At 46.5% G+C, this 20,057-nt stretch overlaps 1 protein-coding gene across 2 annotated transcripts in view; it reads right to left on the bottom strand.

Annotated features, from left to right (window-relative positions):
• The window catches only part of EFNB3 (ephrin B3), a 142,700-nt gene that overhangs the window by 6,896 nt on the left and 115,747 nt on the right, over nucleotides 1-20,057 (bottom strand). Inside the window, exon 4 of one of the 2 annotated variants that reach the window (XM_030187343.1) lies at nucleotides 6,641-6,742. The exons of the other annotated variant lie outside the window; for it this stretch is intronic. Coding sequence (XP_030043203.1) covers nucleotides 6,641-6,742 — 102 coding nt within the window. The remainder of the gene's footprint in view (nucleotides 1-6,640; nucleotides 6,743-20,057) is intronic. 2 annotated transcript variants of the gene reach the window in all.

The following is a 20,057-nucleotide window of genomic DNA, read 5'->3' as shown; positions in this document are numbered from 1 at the left end:
CTATAGAATTCTAGGCCTAAGTTGGACAATGACGTGCCTAAATTTAGGCATGACCCACGTGCGTCTGCTCTACAGCAGGCGTAAATGTTAGCGCCTAAATGCAGCAGTTGCTCACACAAATGACGGTATTCTAGATGGCGCACGTGAAAATAGAGAGTCCATGACCCATCCCGTACGAACGCCCCCCCCCCCCCTTTGAAGTTACACACTACATAATTTACATGTGCACTTTACTGAATATGGCTGCATAAGAATACCCAGGCTGGGTCAGACCAATGGTCCATCTAGCCCAGTATCCTGCTTCCAACAGTGGCCAATCCAGGTCACAAGTACCTGGCAGGAACCCAAAGAGTAGCAACATTCCAGAACCTCAAAACTAACAACATTCCGGAATCATAACGGATAGCAAGATTCCATGCAGAATCTCAAAAGAGTAACAAGATTCCAGATCCCCAAAGAGTAGCAACCTTCCATGCTACCAATCCCGGGGCAAGCAGTAGCTTCCCCCATGTCCATCTCAATAGTAGACTATGGACTTTTCCTCCTGGAACTTGTCCAAACCTTTTTTTTAAACCCAGATACGCTGACTACTGTTACCACATCTTCCAGAGCTTAACTATACTTTGAGTGAAAAAAATATTTCCTCTTATTTGTTTTAAAAGTATTTTCATATAATTTCATTGAGTGTCCCCTAGTCTTTGCACTTTTTGTAAGAGTAAAAAAAAATCGATTCATTTCTGCTCATTCTACACCACTCAGGATTTTACCTCAATCGTATCTCCCCCTCAGCTGTCTTTTTTCCCCAAGTTGAAGAGTCGTAACCTCTTTAGCCTTTCCTCTTACGGGAGGAGTTCCATCCCCTTTATCATTTTGGTCGCCCTTCTTTGAAGCTTTTCTAATTCCTCTATATCTTTTTTTGAGATACCATAAATGAACGCAGTACTCAAGGTGAGGGTCACACCATGAAGCGATACAGAGGCATTCTAGTATCCTTGGTCTTATTTTGCATCTCTTTCCTAATAATTCCTAGCATCCTGTCCACCTTTTGACCGCCACCCCACACTGGGCAGAACTCAACGCATAACCGCACATGATAGTTAAGACCAATTATTGATAGCGCTAATTAAATAATTAAGTGGTCCTAGTCTCAGAAATACATGCAATTTATAGAATGAAGGCGTAACTGTCCGAGAGTTTAGGGATGAAGTTTGCAGCTAATTCGAACCAGGACTGCAGTGGTGGAGGTGGGAGGGCTGATCTTTCTGATCTCTTCTCTTCCTCTCCTACTTTCGCTCTCTTCTCCTCTCGACTTTGCCCCTCCTTCTTCCTCTTCCCTTCTGGAAAGAGAGAGAGGGAGAGAGAACGAGAGGGAGATGGGGCGAAGGACGCAAATGTGGAAATAGGGAGAGAGCGATGAGAGACAAGGCAAAAAAAAAACCCCCAGAGAAAGATAAATAAGGAAATGAGAAAAAGAAGTAAAGCATGAAGAGCAGGAAGGGAAAGAAATGAGACTGAAACAAAGAGTGCCAGAAATGCCCACTGTCGCTACAATGCCCAGCTAACCCACCACCATCTCTAAAGTGCATAAACCCACTCATGAGAAAGACATGTGCTGAGTCAGTCACTATCAGCAAGGGCCAAGTAAGTCCTGCTGCTCCTGAACAGAGAGGGGTGTCTTTTTCTGCCTCCTCAGTGCCCAGCATTTACCCCCTCCCCAGAAAAAGGGAAATGGCAGTATTCGAGTGCCAGGATTCTCTTGAGGGCTCCTTCGGCAGCAGCTGGAGAGCGGCACAGCCGGAGCAGAGAGAGAGAGAGGAAGGGAGGGAGGGAGGAGATGTAAGGGGAATAAACAAACAAGTTCAATTAGAGCTAATTAAAAAAAGACATTGCTTTAATTGGATCATATTTAGAAGCAGTGTGAGGAGCAGCAGCGAGACCATTAAGGGTAGCACAAGCCAGGAGTGAAGCCAAGAGTGAAACCAGCAGCCAGGACAGCCAGAGGGGAGACAGGGAACTAGAGACATGAGTAGAGAGGAGAGGGGAGGAATACTGGGGGTCTTTCTTCATTAAATCACTGCCTCTCTTTTACTTTATAATCCCCAGCTTTGCCTCTGGATCACCCTGCATGACCTCTGGCAAGCTACTTTCTTCCCCTGTGCTTCAGTTCTAATCCCCTGATCGCTGCGCATGACCTCTGATATGCCGCTTTCTTTCCCTGTACTTCAGTTCTAATCTCCAGCTCTGCCCCCCCCCCAATTGCTGCGCGTGAGCCCTGATGAGTTATTTTATTTCTGCGCCTCAGTTCTTTTTTTTTTTTTTTTTAATATTCTGTTTATTAAGTTTTTCATTACATTTACATCATAAACATAAATGGCATTACAAAAGTCTAATTTTCATAGACATATATCGAGAAAGGAAAGAAAAAGAAAAGGAAAAACAATATATTATATTAGACCACATATTATTGATCCAAGATATAGGTACACTTATAAATTCAAAATATATAAGAAAATTTAACAGGAAAGGGCAAGAACACAAGTCAGGGCAGCCGATAATTACAATTCAAGTTAACGCCAAATTACTCTTTGCTAGCAATATATGTTTTAAGTTTTTCAGGTTCGAAAAAAATATAATTAGTTGATTGTAAGGAAATACAGCATTTACATGGAAACTTGAGATTAAAGGTCCCACCTAATTGTAGGACCCTTGTTTTTAATAATAAAAAATCTCTCCTTTTTCTTTGTGTCTCTCGAGAGAGATCAGGAAATACCTGGATTTTCGAACCCAAAAAAGGTGTGGAAATATGGCGGAAAAACAACCTAAAAATATTGTTGCGGTCCAGTTCCAGAGCAAAAGCTACTAGGAGTGTCGTCCTCTCTGTGATAACCTCCATTGAATTTTCAAGGAACTGTGTTAAATTTAGCTGAGGGGAGGAAATTATCCCCTTACCTGCCCCAGAGATGTAGAGAACTCGAGTTAATGGAGGAAAAGCTTCTGAGGGAATCCCCAGAATTTCAATGAAATACTTTTTTAACATCTCTTTGGCAGGAATTAGTGGGGACTTGGGGAAGTTCAAAAACCGAAGATTATTTCTCCTTTGCTGATTCTCCATATATTCAATTTTTTTCTTTTGAACGTTATTATCCTTCATTATAGCTTGAATAAAGTTCTTGTTAGAGATTACCTCAGTTTCAATGGAGTCCACCCTAGATGTTTGCTCGGTTACCTTTCCGGATGTCTCAATCTGAGCCTGTGATAGCTTCTCCAAAGAACCTGCTACTTGGAGTAGCGTGGCGTTTAGCCCTTGAATTGCCTCCCAAATGGAGTCCATGGTGATAACCGCTGGTTTCACTATCTCCCGATTTCCCACAGAGGATTCGTCCCGATTCCATGCAGGCTGAGAGGCCTTCGGCATCAAGCCTGCCTGCAATGATGTTCCGATCGGAGACGAAGTAGCAACGGGGTCTCCACTGCCAGCCGCAGGGGTCACACTTCCGGATACCACCGTCGGCTGGTTCGCCGTCGCCAACAGAATTCCTCCGGGTCTCAAGGGGGTTATCCTCAGAGGGGGGCTCAATGACACTCCCTCTGTACTAAGGTCCAAGATCTCCGTTGGACCGCTCGAAGCGCCGGCTTGAGTCCTCTGAACAACCAGACCCGACTGCTCAAGCGTCATTTGACGAGCGGTTAGGGGATTCGCCTGACCCGTGGAGCAGGGTGTTCCAAGCTTCCCCTTTCTCTTACCCATTATAAGATAGGTAAGTTCTCCGCTTGAAATTTCGCAACGGGCAGCAGGAGCTGGCGTTCATGCGACCTTCACAAACGCCATCTTGGATCCTCAGTTCTAATCCCCAGCTCTGCGGCCTGATTGATGTGCATGACTTCTGATGAGCTACTTTACCTTCCTGCGCTTCAGTTCTAATCCCCGGCTTGGTCACTGACTTCTTGTTGTGATGGTGGAGCAAGTCACTTTCTCCCCTTGTGCCCTGGTTCTAATCCCTGGCAGATCAATAGCATACATTGTCATTTTTAACACACTGACATGACACTGAGCCCTCTCACTCCCTTCCACCCCTCTCTCTCATTGCACCCCTAACATCATATTTATTTCCTAGGGGGCCAATCCAGAAACCCCGAACTGAAGTGTACCACGCAGAAAGGGGTTAAGTGCAGGAGTTAACGCGTGCAGCACCCATGGGCATTAAAACGAGGCCGTTAATTATTCCTGCACAATGCAGAGAAGGAAACGGTGACTTCCGACATGTGCACGACAAAAGAAATCTTTCACCAGGTCTGGGGAAGCATAGATAGGTTGGTCAGGTGGATTTATTGCCAATTTTGGGAACTTAAAATGACAGTTTTGTCTTTTTTTTTTTTTTCCACTGACCAGAACAAGTGGCTGCAACTGCAACGGTCACAGCTCATGTGCACGTGTCCAGACAGAAAGAAAACACATCTACGCCTGCTCCCTGCATAAATATCAGCCTTGCAAAAATTTTATGGGCAAGAAACTTTTGTGATGCTGAACAACAGACACAGAGGGTTGCTGGCACTTTTGTTTTGTTCAGACACGAGTACGGTGACCTGCCCTCACCCAAAAACCTTTGTGCATATCAGGGGCGTAGCCAGACTTCGGCGGGAGGGGGGGGGTCCAGAGCCCGAGGTGAGGGGGCACATTTTAGCCCCCCCCCCGGCGCCGCCGACCCCCCCCTCCCGCTGACGCCACCACCAACTTTGACCGCCACCCCCCCCCCTGGTGCCAACCCTTTCGACCCCCCCTTTCCCACTGCCACCAACCCTCCCCTGCCACCGTCACCTTCGGGTACATTTGCTGGCGGGGAACCCCAACCCCCGCCAGCCGAAGTCCTCTTCTCCGGCGCGGCCGCGTTGCTGGCTGATCTGCAAGGCTTCGTTCTGTTTCTGTGAGTCTGACAGGACGTCAGACTCACAGAAACAGAACAAAACCTTGCAGATCAGCAACGCAGCCGCGCCGAAGAGGACCTCGGCTGGCAGGGGTTGGGGTCCCCCGCCAGCAAAGGTACCCGAAGGCAGGTTGGCGGTGGGAGGGGGGGGGGGTCGAGAGGGTCATCGGCAGGGGGGCCAGGGCCAAATCTACAGGGGCCCATGGCCCCGTGGCCCCACGTAGCTATGCCCCTGGTGCATACTTGTCTGGCAGACTTCCCCTGATGAGCGCACTAGTTCTGCGCGCTTGAAATTAGCATCTTATTCTCAGAGGGGCCCTTTTACCGAGCTGCGAAAGCATCTACACGCGCGCCAAAATGGGAGTTACCGCACGGCTACCACATTGGCTCTTGCGCTAATTTCATTCTCGGCGCACGTCCGATACATGTGCCCCCCCCCCAAAAAAAAATCATTTTTATTTTCTGCCTCGCGTATCGGACACACGCCAAGTGGCATTTGGCACACGTAGGTCATTACCACCCGGTTACCGCGTGAGACTTTACCGCTAGGTCAATGGCTTGGCGGTAAGGTCTCAGGCCCGAAATGGATGCGTGGCAATTTTCATTTTGCCGCACGTCCATGTTCGGCAAAAATATTTTTAAAAAGGCCTTTTTTTTTTTTTTTTTTTACAGGTGCGCTGAAAAACGATTCTGCATGTGCCCGAAACCCTCGCCTACACTACCGCAGGCCATTTTTCTGCGCACCTTAGTAAAAGGACCCCTTAAGGCCTCTTTAACTGCGCTACCGATTCTCGGTGTGGCAAAAGGAGGAAGCCCATTCATTTCCTACGGGCTTCCTCTCATTTGCCACGCGGCTTTGTAAAAGAAGCCCTTACTGCGCTACGCGGTTTCAATTGCGCAGCAGAAGTCGTGCGGTCAACCATCTGCGCAGGGCTCTACGGCGAGGCTTTTTGTAGTAACCGCATCCCCCCACCCCCAATTCACGCCTGCATCTGGTTAACCCTCCACGGTGCTCTGGTCCTCTCGGTACAGCAGAGTTGTGGTACCTCTTAGCCATCTTATGCCAGCTGCTGTGGTGATTCAGCTGCCAGGGCCGGGGTGCCTGCGTTCTACTTTTTGAGTTTTCCTCCCCCATGCTGAACCCATGACAGAGCGGGAAGAAAAAGAGAGAGAAAGACAAGAAGTGAACAAGAGAGGAAGGGAGAGAGGTAACATATGGAAGAAAAAGAACAAAGGTGTAAACGTGTCTGTGTGTTTCTGTATCTGACTAGGTATCTCTAATGTGTCAGACTGTCTTTTTGCCCAGCAATCTGGAGGAAGCCATTTTGTAGGCCTGCTGATATCATCATTCATACCCCCTCTGTCTTGTTTCTGCAGGTTTGTGCACTGACATAAATCAAAGTACAATCTCTTTCCAGTAACGTCCAAGTCTAGAGTGAGCCCCCAATAACAGATAAAGTCAGGGCTGACCCCAAAGCAGGGTTGGACCAGGTCACTGAATGGTGACAATGCAGACAAAATGGCTGCCTCCATGGCAGATGAAATCTGTGCCACAAATCACTTGCCCAAGTTCTTCAAAAACTGTGTGGTGAAGATAAAGCCTTGAGAAAAGGAGACAGTACTGACAGAAGGAAGGAATTATTTTGGATTCAGAGACGGTGCAAAAAAGCAGGGGCACACACACGCAGATATTTTTTTGTGGGGTTAACACCTCATACCTGTGGCATGTTCCTGGCTGGGATCCAGGCCAGGCATACCAGGCTTCTTTCCGGACGGCGTCTCTGGGGCAGACTTCCGGGGTATGGACTCCCTGTTAGGATCTGGGAAGCAAAGAGAGGGAAGGTGGTTCCAAGGGTGAGAAGCAGGAATTTCTGTCTGGGAGTTGAAGTAAAATCAGGGAGATGAGGGCCCTTCCAACCTTAAATAGTCACCCTTGAGGAGTGAAGCAGAGGTGCTAAAGACTGAGAAGATCTCTTTTCAGTCCCCCCCCCCCCCCCCCCCCCCCCCCCCCAACCCCTATCACTCTTCCAGGGCAATTCTATAACCTTCACTGCATGCAAATCTCTCTCATAAATATTCATTGTGGGTATCCTGAAAAACCTGACTGGCTGGGGTGTCTCTCCAGGACCAGATTTGGGAACCACTGCTATAATGGCATCTAGGTACCCAGATAACACTACAGAACACTAACATGACCCAATATCAGCACGCCAACAGTTACAGTAGCCATAGACCTGATGTAACCGCAGTGCAGGGATGCGCATAACTTACAATATTCTGCAGGTTACATGTGTAAGTGGGAGCCCCACTCATTGCCTGTCCATGTGTACGTCTTTTTGTATTTACATGATATGCCACTTAGGGGTAAAGTCTCTATATGGCACAAAAAAAAAAAGCGCTATTCTATAAGCCACGCTTAAAAAGTTAGGTGCGGTTTATAGAATAGGGCCTACACCCAGGAATCGTGCCTAACTTTGGGTGCGACCATTTGCACCAACTAAAACGTGGTACAAACGTACACGCCTATATTAACCGCACATCTCCCCCCCATTCTATAACGATGCACGTCAATGCTAGAAATGCCCCCGTTCTGCCCATGACCCTCCCAATTCTGTGCCCCCCTTTTTTTTATTCATGCATCAATTCCAATTAAATCTAATTAGTGCCAATAATTGCTTGTTAAAAAAACAATTATAGGGGCTAATTAGCTCGTTATTCAATTAAATCGCACGCACAACTTTTGGCAACTTTTATAGCGTTAGGGGGGGTTCACGTGTGCCCTTACAGAATCGTACTTATGCGCGTACATGGTGGCATTCTGTACATATCTGCACCCGAGTGCAAAAATCCTGGGACGCAGTTATAGAATTGCCATCCATGTGCCTTCAGCAAGGTATTTCTACCCATCACGTACAACCTTTGGGTTCTCTGTACACTGTAGATCAGGGGAAGGGAGACAAAACCACAACGATCCCTCGTCAATGTGGCACCAGCTGCAGAAAGATGAGCACATCGCTTACTTGCTTATCTTTCTGTAGGATTTTCTGCTGCACTGGATATGTGTTTACGTTCGGACACCCATTCGTGTGGTCTTACTTAAAAGGTGAAGCTATTGAGAGTGTGCCACATACCAGGGCTATCCGGACAACCATAGACAGTACCTTCCTCCCTCCCCTCCCCCTACCCAATCCCTGAACACATCCCCGACCTCATATTCCATAACGCATAACTTTTTGGCTGGACTTGAGTTTCCTGCGCCTGAATTTTCACCATAAATTATTTTAATAAGTACATAAGTACATAAGTAGTGCCATACTGGGAAAGACCAAAGGTCCATCTAGCCCAGCATCCTGTCACCGACAGTGGCCAATCCAGGTCAAGGGCACCTGGCACGCTCCCCAAACGTAAAAACATTCCAGACAAGTTATACCTAAAAATGCGGAATTTTTCCAAGTCCATTTAATAGCGGTCTATGGACTTGTCCTTTAGGAATCTATCTAACCCCTTTTTAAACTCCGTCAAGCTAACCGCCCGTACCACGTTCTCCGGCAACGAATTCCAGAGTCTAATTACACGTTGGGTGAAGAAACATTTTCTCCGATTCGTTTTAAATTTACCACACTGTAGCTTCAACTCATGCCCTCTAGTCCTAGTATTTTTGGATAGCGTGAACAGTCGCTTCACATCCACCCGATCCATTCCACTCATTATTTTATACACTTCTATCATATCTCCCCTCAGCCGTCTCTTCTCCAAGCTGAAAAGCCCTAGCCTTCTCAGCCTCTCTTCGTAGGAAAGTCGTCCCATCCCCACTATCATTTTCGTCGCCCTTCGCTGTACCTTTTCCAATTCTACTATATCTTTTTTGAGATACGGAGACCAGTACTGAACACAATACTCCAGGTGCGGTCGCACCATGGAGCGATACAACGGCATTATAACATCCACACACCTGGACTCCATACCCTTCCTAATAACACCCAACATTCTATTCGCTTTCCTAGCCGCAGCAGCACACTGAGCAGAAGGTTTCAGCGTATCATCGACGACGACACCCAGATCCCTTTCTTGATCCGTAACTCCTAACGCGGAACCTTGCAAGATGTAGCTATAATTCGGGTTCCTCTTACCCACATGCATCACTTTGCACTTGTCAACATTGAACTTCATCTGCCACTTGCACGCCCATTCTCCCAGTCTCGCAAGGTCCTCCTGTAATCGTTCACATTCCTCCTGCGACTTGACGACCCTGAATAATTTTGTGTCATCGGCGAATTTAATTACCTCACTAGTTATTCCCATCTCTAGGTCATTTATAAATACATTAAAAAGCAACGGACCCAGCACAGACCCCTGCGGGACCCCACTAACTACCCTCCTCCACTGAGAATACTGGCCACGCAATCCTACTCTCTGCTTCCTATCTTTCAACCAGTTCTTAATCCATAATAATACCCTACCTCCGATTCCATGAAAACATAAAAATAGATAGCTGATGAAGATCATATGACCTATCCAGTCTGCCTATCCTTACCAACTACTAAGCTCTATAATCTCGTCCTCAGGGATTCTTATCCCATCCGTTCTTAAATTCAGATATAGTCCTTGTCTCCACTGGGAGACCGTTCCATAAACCTACCGCTCTTTCCAGGAATTAATATTAGATTACTCCTGACTCTGTTCCCTTTCACCTTCTCCCTATGACCCCTCTCGATCAATTGAAACAGACCTCCCTCCTGTGCACTTATGCCATGGAGGTATTTAAATGTCTCTATCGTATATCTCCTTTAACATAACACTTTGTTCTATTAGTCTGCGATACCTTGCGGTTCAATGTGGATTACATACAAAGAGAACTGGCCATTCCAGGAAATACATAGTAACATAGTAGATGACGATAGAAAAAAACCTGCATGGTCCATCCAGTCTGCCCAACAAGATAAACTCATATGTGCTACTTTTTGTGTATACCCTACCTTGATTTGTACCTGTCCTCTTCAGGGCACAGACCATATAAATCTGCCCAGCACTATCCCCGCCTCCCACCACTGGCTCTGGCACAGACCGTATAAGTCTGCCTAGCACTATCCCCGCCTCCCAACCACCAGTCCCGCCTCCCACCACCGGCTCTGGCACAGACCGTATAAGTCTGCCCAGCACTATCCCCGCCTCCCAACCACCAGTCCCGCCTCCCACCACCGGCTCTGGCACAGACCGTATAAGTCTTCTCAGCACTATCCCCGCCTCCCAACCACCAGCCCCACCTCCTGCCAATGGCTCTGCCACCCAATCTCGGCTAAGCTCCTGAGGATCCATTTCTTCTGAACAGAATTCCTTTATGTTTATCCCACACATGTTTGAATTCAACAACAACAAAAATTAATCAGCAAACCTAATACATTCACCTTCTTCCACGGACCCTAAATAAATAAGTCTTAACGCAATTGTCTAAAAAGTGCATAATTCAACTCCTGAAGTATCAAAGGAGAAACGTCTTTCCTTACTTTAGCTGCCTGATAAGAAAGCAGAAAGTCTATGCATTTCTCTCTTACTTTACCCCTCATCGATGACAAGGAGAATAAATAGATAGATCTGGAAACACGAACAGTATTTGACAAAACAAAACCTTGAGTCAAATAAAGGGGAGCTACATTATAAGAAACCTTGTACATCAAACAGGCTAATTTGAACATGACCCTTGCGGCTACTGGCAACCAATGAACTTTAGAATAATATTCTAACAAATGCTCAGAACGTTTTAAAGAAAAAAAATATCAACCTTAACGTAGTATTCTGGATTGTCTGTAACTTACGCATAAGGACTTGAGAACAGCCTAGAATAACATAAGTAATGCCATACTGGGAAAAGACCAAAGTTCCATCGAGCCCAGCATCCCGTCCCCCGACAGCGGCCAATCCAGGTCAAGGGCACCTGGCAAGCTTCCCAAACGTACAAACATTTTATACATGTTATTCCCGAAATTGTGGATTTTTCCCAAGTCCATTTAGTAGCGGTCTATGGACTTGTCCTTTAGGAAACCGTCCAACCCCTTTTTAAACTCTGCCAAGCTAAGCGCCTTCACTACGTTCTCCGGCAATGAATTCCAGAGTTTAACTATGCGTTGGGTGAAGAAACATTTTCTCCGATTTGTTTTAAATGTACTGCACTGTAGTTTCATCGCATGCCCCCTAGTCCTAGTATTTTTGGAAAGCGTGAACAGACGCTTCACATCCACCTGTTCCACTCCACTCATTATTTTATATACCTCTATCATGACTCCCCTCATTACAGTAATCCAAAGAACTCACCTTTCTTGCAGAGTATACATATTAAGATCTTTCAGTCTGTCCCCACAACCTTTACGATGAAGACCACTGACCATTTTAGTAGCCGCCCTCCGGACCGACTTCATCCTGTTTATATCTTTTGGAAGGTGCAGCCTCCAGAATTGTACACAACATTCTAAATCAGGTCTCGCCAGAGTCTTACACAGGGGTACCATCACCTCCTTTTCCCTGCTGGCCATTCCTCTCTCTATGCACCCAAGCATCCTTCTGGCTTTTGCCATCACCTTTTCCACCTGTCTGGCCACTTTAAAAGTTCATCACACATGATCACACCCAAGTCCTGCTCCTCTTCAGTGAAATTCAACTCCTATACTGTACTGCTCCACTTAATTTTTGCAGCCCAAATGCAGGGCCCAGCATATCCCTAATGAGTATGCAGGAGACAGATCTGCATTCCGTCACCTCCATGTTAAATCTCTCTCGTGCTTATTCACCTGACTGGCTGATGGTCCCCCAGGACAGGTTTGAGAACCAGATGATCCCTACTGAGAAGAGACTACCTGGCTGTGGATCCCAGAATTGTAACGGGGAGAAACTGTATTTGACGCTTGGGAAACCCTTTACCCCAAAAGACTGATTATGACTGAAACAGATCACAAAGATAGAGGGAAAGGGTGGAGCCTGTCAGTGTTTCTTCAATGCTGTACAACCTCAGGACAGAAAGTCTACCTCACAGTGGCGCAGCCATGGGTGGGCCCAGGCGGGCAAAGGCCCACTCACTTTGGACTCAGGCCCACCCAGTAGTGGTACAGCAGTGATGTGGCTGGCGGGGAACCCCAAGCCCTGCCAGCTGAAGATTCCCAACATCTCTTCTTCTAGGAGATCGTGTGTGTGTGTGTGTGGGGGGGGGGGGGGGGGTCACTTAACTCCACTCCCTTGACCCTTCCCCTTTTTACCTTTAAATCCTTTAGTTCTTCACTGTGGCAAGCAAGAGAAATGAGTTGCTGTTCACTGCTGGCGAAGACCTAAAGAATTTAAAGGTACTGGGGGGCAGGGGAGTAGAGTTAAGTGACTCCTCTCAGATTGCCTGGGGGGGAGGGAGAAATGTTAGGGGGTGGCAGGGGGCAGGGTTGTCATGTCCACCCATTTTGGGCTCAGGCCCACCCAAAATTGGGTGTCTGGCTACACCCCTGCCTCAGAGAAGTGTTTTTTGCATGTAATTTCAGAAGAGAGAGTTGAAGCACTCCAGACCTGTTTGAAGGCACCTCTATGCCAGGGCCTTGAGGGGAATCCCTTCTCCTTGTACAGAAACCTGCTGCCTTGGATATGAGTGTATGAAGAGGGGAAAGGACCAGGAAGACATAAATGTTCTATGGGGGGATCATGGAGTGTGAATCCGACAATAGAGCAACTGGGACTCCCCCCTCTTCCATACCTATATCCTCCAATACACACGCACTCCCAGAAGGAAGGAAAGAACCAAGCCCTCAATACACACTTCCCCTACACGGCCCCTCCAGCACACGTTTCCATTAATACATATTCATTTCAACATATGCACACATACAGTACCATCAGAGCTCTGCCCCTGCATCGAAAGGAACAGCAAGCCAAGTTATCCAATACCTATATTCTCCCCTCCTACATATCTGGCTTCAGTCACACTTTTTTTAGCGAGAGCAAGTTAAATTCAGGTACAGTGAGTATTTTCCAGTTCCCAGAGGCCTTACAAAAGAGCTAGATTTACTCGCCTGCATTTAAAGTAAGCCCCATTATTTTCATTGAGGCCTATTTAGTAGTAACTTCTGTTAAACACACTAATGCATGGTAAAAGGGCATTTCTAGAACACGCCCCTTGCACATGTAAATTTACAGAACAGTTTCGCAAGTAAGCGTTAGCAGGGTGTCCCCAACACACACACACTGCCTCATATACACAGGGGCTCCCAGATCCTGTTCAAAGAGCTCCACAGCCAGTCGGGTTTTCAGGATACCGATAAGGAACAAGCATATATCACGGCTAGACTACTGCAATGCGATTTCTAATGGCCTTCCACATTTTCAAATACGTTGATTACAGACTTTGCACAATACCGCTGCTCAGGGCTTTTTTTGTGGAGGTACTTGGGGGTACTGAGTACCGGCACCTTTTCCACTGTCTGCTAAAATTGACCCAAGGACCCCAAGTTTTAATGAAAGAGCTCAGGCTCTACACACCAATTCTGCCTTGTCATAGGTTCTGTGACTGGTTGCAGGGGGCCTGGCTATTGTGGGGTGGATCCCTCAGTGATCACCCCACCCTTGAAGAGTGGCCCAGCATTTCAGTACCGGCACCTTTTTTGCTAGAAAAGATGCACTGCCGCTGCTGGACTACTCTACAAAATAAAGAAATTTGACCATATTACTCCTTTCTTAAAACTACTCCATCGGCTTCCGGTAAAATATCGAATACGATTCAAAATTCTCCTCCTTACCCGTAAGGTCTTGCATACAGGTAAACCCCACCCTACTTATCCTCTGCAATGGATCCCCTAACACTCCGATCATTAGATTCCAATCGTTTGGTTCTGCCTTCCCCAAGGGCTGGATGCCATGAATCCACCGGTTCTGCCTTCCCCAAGGGCTGGATGCCATGAATCCACCCGAGCAGCAGCTCTGATGTTTTGGAACCTTGCTTATGGAATATCCTGCCTTCAGAACTTAGATCTGAACTCTCATTACTGCGTTTCAAAATCCTGTTGAAAACCCATTTCTTTTACCTAGCTTTTAATGGCCCTTCAGATTGAGCACTTTAATGGTGTTTTTCCCTGTGATACAGTGTGAGTGCAGTTTTGTTAAAAAAAGAAGGAAAGTATTATTTTTATAGTATGACTGAAACTCTTGTTGAAAGTGTCTTTCCTGTCATAAAATGGAGCTCTTTTCTTTGCTATGTTTTTAATATCGTAATTGTGAGCCGCTTTGACCTTCTTAGGAAAAGCGGTATCTCAAGTACCAATTAAACATTATAAGACAGATCTGCGGGTGCCAGAGACCCAGCTTACGCACGCTTCCCTCATGCATATTCATTGGGATATCACGGAAATCTGACTAGCCGTAGGATCCCCAGGACAGATCTTGGAAGCTCTGCCCTACAAACACATGTTCCCTGCAATAAATAGAAATATCCCCTCCGGCACACACTGTAATAAACACACACACACAGGTCCCTACGCATTTTCTCATACATGTATGCTCTACACACACATACACACACCCCTACATATTTTCCCACACATGTATGTTCTACACATGCACATCTCTATATATTTTTCCATACATGTATTTTCTACACGTCTACATATTTTCCCATACATATATGTTCTACACATGCATATGTCTCTCCATATTTTCCCATACATGTTCTACACACATCCCTACTTATTTTCCCATACATGTTCTCCACACACATCCCTAAGTATTTTCCCCACACATGTATGTTCTACACATGCACATGTATCTATATATTCTTCCATACGTGCATGTTCTCCACACACATCCCTAAGTATTTTCCCACACATGTATGTTCTACACAAATGTCCCTATGTATTTTCCCACACATGTATGATCTACACATTCACATATCTCTCTATATTTTTCTATACATATATGTTGTACACAAGTCCCTACATATTTCCCCATACATGTTCTACATATGTACACGTCTCTACATATTTTCCCATACATGTATTTATTTTATTTTATTTATTTATTAATTCTTGTATCCCACAATTATCCAAAACAAGTTTCGGTTCAATGTGGCTTACAGTCGACATAACAAAGATAAATTACTGTGTTGTACTGGAATTACAGACCGGTCTGGATCATCAGTAACATATGTTACTAGACACACACGTCCCTACAGATTTTCCTATACATGTAAGTTCTACACACACACACACACACACACACGCTCTCTCTTTCTCTCCAAGAAGAGAGGACAGGGTCCCACACATGTTTTCCTCACATCCCCTCCCCTACACTCTCCCCCCCAACACAAACACACTCCCCCATCAGAGCTCCGCTTCTGAAACAAAGAGCCAGACCTCCTCCAAGACACCCAGATACCCCACCTGCCTTCCCCCATCTACTCCTCCCTTCTCAGCCTCTAATTGTGCCACTCAAATACAGTTCACAAGACTGGAGCAGGTATGAATCCAGAACACTACCTGTCTTCAGGAATTTCAGATCTACTGCCCCACCCCCCCCCCCCCCCCCCCCGGCTGCAGAAACAGCAGTCCCAACAAGGCCTCCGCGTGAAAGGACACCTCATTTGATATAACAACAAGAAAGGGGACCGTCAAAGGAGACACAGTCCAGCGCCGCCTGCTTTTAAAATGCATTCGACTGTCAGCCTCCACCTCAAAATGTTTCGCATTAGATCTGGAATACATTTTTCCTCTCTGACCTCTGTGCACCGGCTGATGGAGCTGATTTAATGGAGAGTGCCAAGCTGCCACTCCTCCTGTTTGCCCTCGTCCACCCTACAATTGTTGCTCTTTGAGTGCGGTTCAACTGTATTTCTACGGCACCCACCGCAAGGTCTGATTTAGCACAGATCACAGCTGTGGGGAAAAGTGCATTTTTCTCCCTGCGCTGCTGTTACTATCTCACAGTTTGCCTCCGATTTAAAAGGACGGTAGGGCTAGCTGTCCATTTCACTACCTGCTGGAACAAAGCAAAGAAAAAAGGCACAAAACTGCATGCACAAAAGCATAAACAAAACAAAAAAGCAGAATAAGGTCGAAAAGGTTTATTGGAACAATGCCCGACGTGGCCACGTTTCGCCCTCAGGGGTAAAACTATCAAGGTGTAAGAAGAAGGTATTGATTGGAACTTGGTTTTTGAACAATTTTTGGTTTTACCATAAGTGTGTATAATATATTTATATACACCTTTGATAGTTTTACCCCTGACGCAGCCTGAGGGCGAAACGTGGCCATGTCGGGTATTGTTCCAATAAACCTTTTTGACCTTATTCTGCTTTTTTGTTTATGTTTTTACATTTCACTACCTGCTACAATATACAAGATCCACTATATCCGCAGCGTTCCCCCTCCGTTCTTTGCACCTACGGACCCCCCCCCCCCCCCCCCCCCCCCCCCGGGCTTATCCCAGGCTTTCTTAAATTGGATTACCATTTCGTCTCTGATACCTCCACTGTGATGAAGTATTCCAGCTTTATATCATAACCCCTGGTTCTCAAACTTCTCCACCCAAAAATGTTTGCCTCCTGTACTTGTACTTTGGGCAGAGCTGCCAAGTTACCCATTTCCAGGAGGGAGGACTTGTTGGCCAGTCCAAAGCGGTGTGAAGGTTTGTAGTCCCTGAATTTATCCACTAAATTCAGTGCCGCCGATGCCATAATAACTTACGCAGCCGGCTTCTCCTACGTAAGCGCACAACTACGGAATGGGCTCCCAAAAGCTGTGAAAACAATCCGCGACCACTTGAACTTCAGGAAATCACTAAAAACCAACCTCTTCAAAAAGGCCTACCTCAACGACCCCACGTAACCCTCTTCACCTACCAACACAGCATGACTATGATCGAACAGGACAACACGCAATCTTCATCCATTCCGACCCTCCACTTATACCTCATACGATCACTATACAACTTTGCATTTGTTATCCACCGACTGGGCAAACGCCTTTGACGGTACTATGTAAGCCACATTGAGCCTGCAAATAGGCGGGAAACTGTGGGGTACAAATGCAATAAATAAATAAATAAATAAATAATGTGTCAAGATAGGGTTGTCAGAAATCCAGGACTGGCCCAAAATCTCTCTCCTGGAACTAGGTAACTTGGCAGCTCTGAACATCTCTTTTCTGTGGCCCCCCTTACACCTCATATTCTCCTAGGTCAGTGCTTCTCAACCCAGTCCTTGTGACACATCCATCCAGTCAGGTTTTCAGGACACCCACAATGAATATGTATGAGCTAAATTTGCATACAATGGAGGCAGAGCATGCAAATTTATCTCATGCCTATTCATCGTGCTTATCTTGAAAACCTGACTGCCTGGGTCTGTCCTGACAACTGGGTTGAGAAGCCCTGCCCTAGGGCACTGGGTGAAGACCCTACACTCTTCTGGTTTTCCTTCTCTGGACTGCCCTGCTCTGTTGAGCTCCTTCTAGGGCACGGGTTCTCAACCCAGCCCTCGGGACGCACCTATCCAGTCAGGTTTTTGGGATATCCGCAATGAATATGCATGAGATAGATTTGCATACGAAGGAGGTAGTGCATGCCAAATTTATCTCATGCACATTCATAGTCAGGTTCTGAGGATACCCACAGTCTAGGTGTGTCCTGATGACAGGGTTGAGAACCCCTGTTCTAGGATTATGGCAGCCAGGATTGGACACAACCCTCCAGATGAGGTCTCACTACTGTCTTGCCCAGAAGAATTATCAAGTCTTTTTTTCCAGTGTTTGCCTCTCCCTCACACCTCTCTGAGCACCCACCTTGTTACTTTGAGATCATCAGAATGCTGCCGTCCCCCCCTCCCCATCTTATAACATTCCCTCAGATTTCTGCATCCCAAATCTATGATTCTGTAATTTTCCCCCTAATTCTATATTGTATGCCACAAATTAGACACCACTTAGGCACCTGACGTTAGGCATTCAAATGTAAGTTAAATGCCCAAATGGGGGCAAACAGTAGTTAAACGCCTAGCTGTACTTAGGCATTATTCTATAAGTGAGGGCTTAAAAGGGGGCATGTATGTGGGTGGCTCATGGGTGGGTCACACCCTTAGGCACTAAACTCATTGAATATTGTAAGTTGTGTGCCTAGATGCCAATGCTTACACATCAACATTTACGTGAGCTTTTTACATCAAGTGTTGGCACCTAGATGTTGGTGGCAAAGTCAGCAAAGGTGATCCAAAGAATGAAGACCAGACGGGAGTTCACCAAAAGAAGTTTTATTGAAGAGGGACCCAACTTGGCCAAGTTTCGGCTTTGCCTTCATCAGGGGGGGTCAACAGATTCTTCAGAACTCAACCTATCAAGGTTCTCTTCAGTAAAAGAACTCGTTATCAGCCAAGCTGCTGGTGCAGTGAGAAGACACGCTATTACACTCGACTGATGACGAGTCCTCTTACTGACAAGAATCTTGTTAGGTTGTGTTCTCAAGAATCTGGTGTCCCTTGATGAAAAGCAAAGCCGAAACTTGGCCAAGTTGGGTCCTTCATCAATAAAACTTGTTTTGGAGATCTCCTGTCTGGTCATCACTCCTTGGATCACCTTTGCTGTCTGTACTGTCTTCTGTGTTACTGCAGAGGTTTTCCTCCTATTTTTCTATCTAGATGTTGGTGCTCAAATGCCGACTTAGGTTCTATTCTATAAAGAAATCTGGGCACCTAGATACTGTATTTCTGCACAGATTTTGGACACCTAGGGGCGACAGTCAGACCGTAGGAGGGAGCCCAGCTAACTCCTGTGATCGGATATTCAATGCCGGGTCATTTCCAATCATCAGCGTTGAATATCGTTTATTGGTTCTATTCTATAAAGAAATCTGGGCACCTAGATACTGTGTTTCCGCACAGATTTTGGACACCTAGGGGCGACAGTCAGACCGTAGGAGGGAGCCCAGCTAACTCCTGCGATCGGTGATAAGATTGGATATTCAATGCCGGGTCATTTCCCGTCAGCAGCGTTGAATATCGTTTATTTTTGGCGCTGGCCAGTTATGTTTAAATCGGTCCAAGATAGGCCTGCTATTTCGGCAGCCCAATTTGGCCACCAATGTGCTGAATATTAGCAGATAACCGGTTATATTGAGTGATATAACTGGCTATCTGCTAAGCGCTGACTGCAAATATTCAAGGGGAGATAACCAGCGATCCCCCGCTGAATATTTGTGGGTAGCTGGTTAAGCGCTATTTAACCAGCCTTGAGCCATTCCCGGACAGTTAAATAGTGCTGCGCCCTTTAAAGAACTGCCCCCTTTGTGGGAGATTTTATATATGGCGCCTAGAAAATCCATGTGAAAATCATTTTCATCTGAGCTTAGAGTATATAGAATACGCTTAGTTGATACCAGGGACGTAGCTACGTGGGGCCACGGGAGCCTGCCCCCCTAGATTTGGCTCTGGACCCCCCTGCCCATGACCCTCTCAACTCCCCTCCCGCCATTAACCCGCCGTCGCCGTCTGCTACCTGTGCTGGCGGGGGTTGGGGTCCCCCGCCAGCAAAGGTCGGCGATGGCGGGGAAGGGTTGGTGGCAGGAGGGGGGGTTGAGAGGGTCGTCGGCAACGCCAGGGGGGGCTAAAATGTGCCCCCTCACCTCGGGCACTGGACCCCCCCCCCCCCTCCTGCCGAAGTCTGGCTAAGTCCCTGGTTGATACCCAGCACCTAAACCTACGCGCATCCATTTACACCAATAAAATGTGGCGTAACTCCCTGCGCATAGATTTATGCAGACATGTTCTAGAACAGCGCACATAAATTTGGGAACACCCATGAAACGCCCATTTCCTCGCAACCGTGACCACGTCCCTTTTGAACTGCGCGCTTCAGAATTTAAACGCAGTTCATTACAGAATACGCTTAGCGAGTTTTGCACGTAAATTCGAATTATTGCCAATTAGTGCTCATTATTGCTTAAGTGCTGCTATCAATGCTGATTAGCTCGTTAAGCCAATTAAGTTATACGAGCGTTGTTATAGAATACGCTTGGATTTCAGCGCGGATCTCTGAAGTGCGCTATACAGAATCCGGGGATTTGTGTTTAATCCTGGCATTCCTCCGGCTTTCTTTTATAAATCCCCTGCCTACAAGGTGGATCTGAGATCAG

The sequence above is a fragment of the Microcaecilia unicolor genome, chromosome 14, assembly GCF_901765095.1.
Source record: "Microcaecilia unicolor chromosome 14, aMicUni1.1, whole genome shotgun sequence".
NCBI classification, from domain to species: Eukaryota; Metazoa; Chordata; class Amphibia; order Gymnophiona; family Siphonopidae; genus Microcaecilia; species Microcaecilia unicolor.
This window is presented reverse-complemented; position numbering and strand designations above follow the sequence as displayed.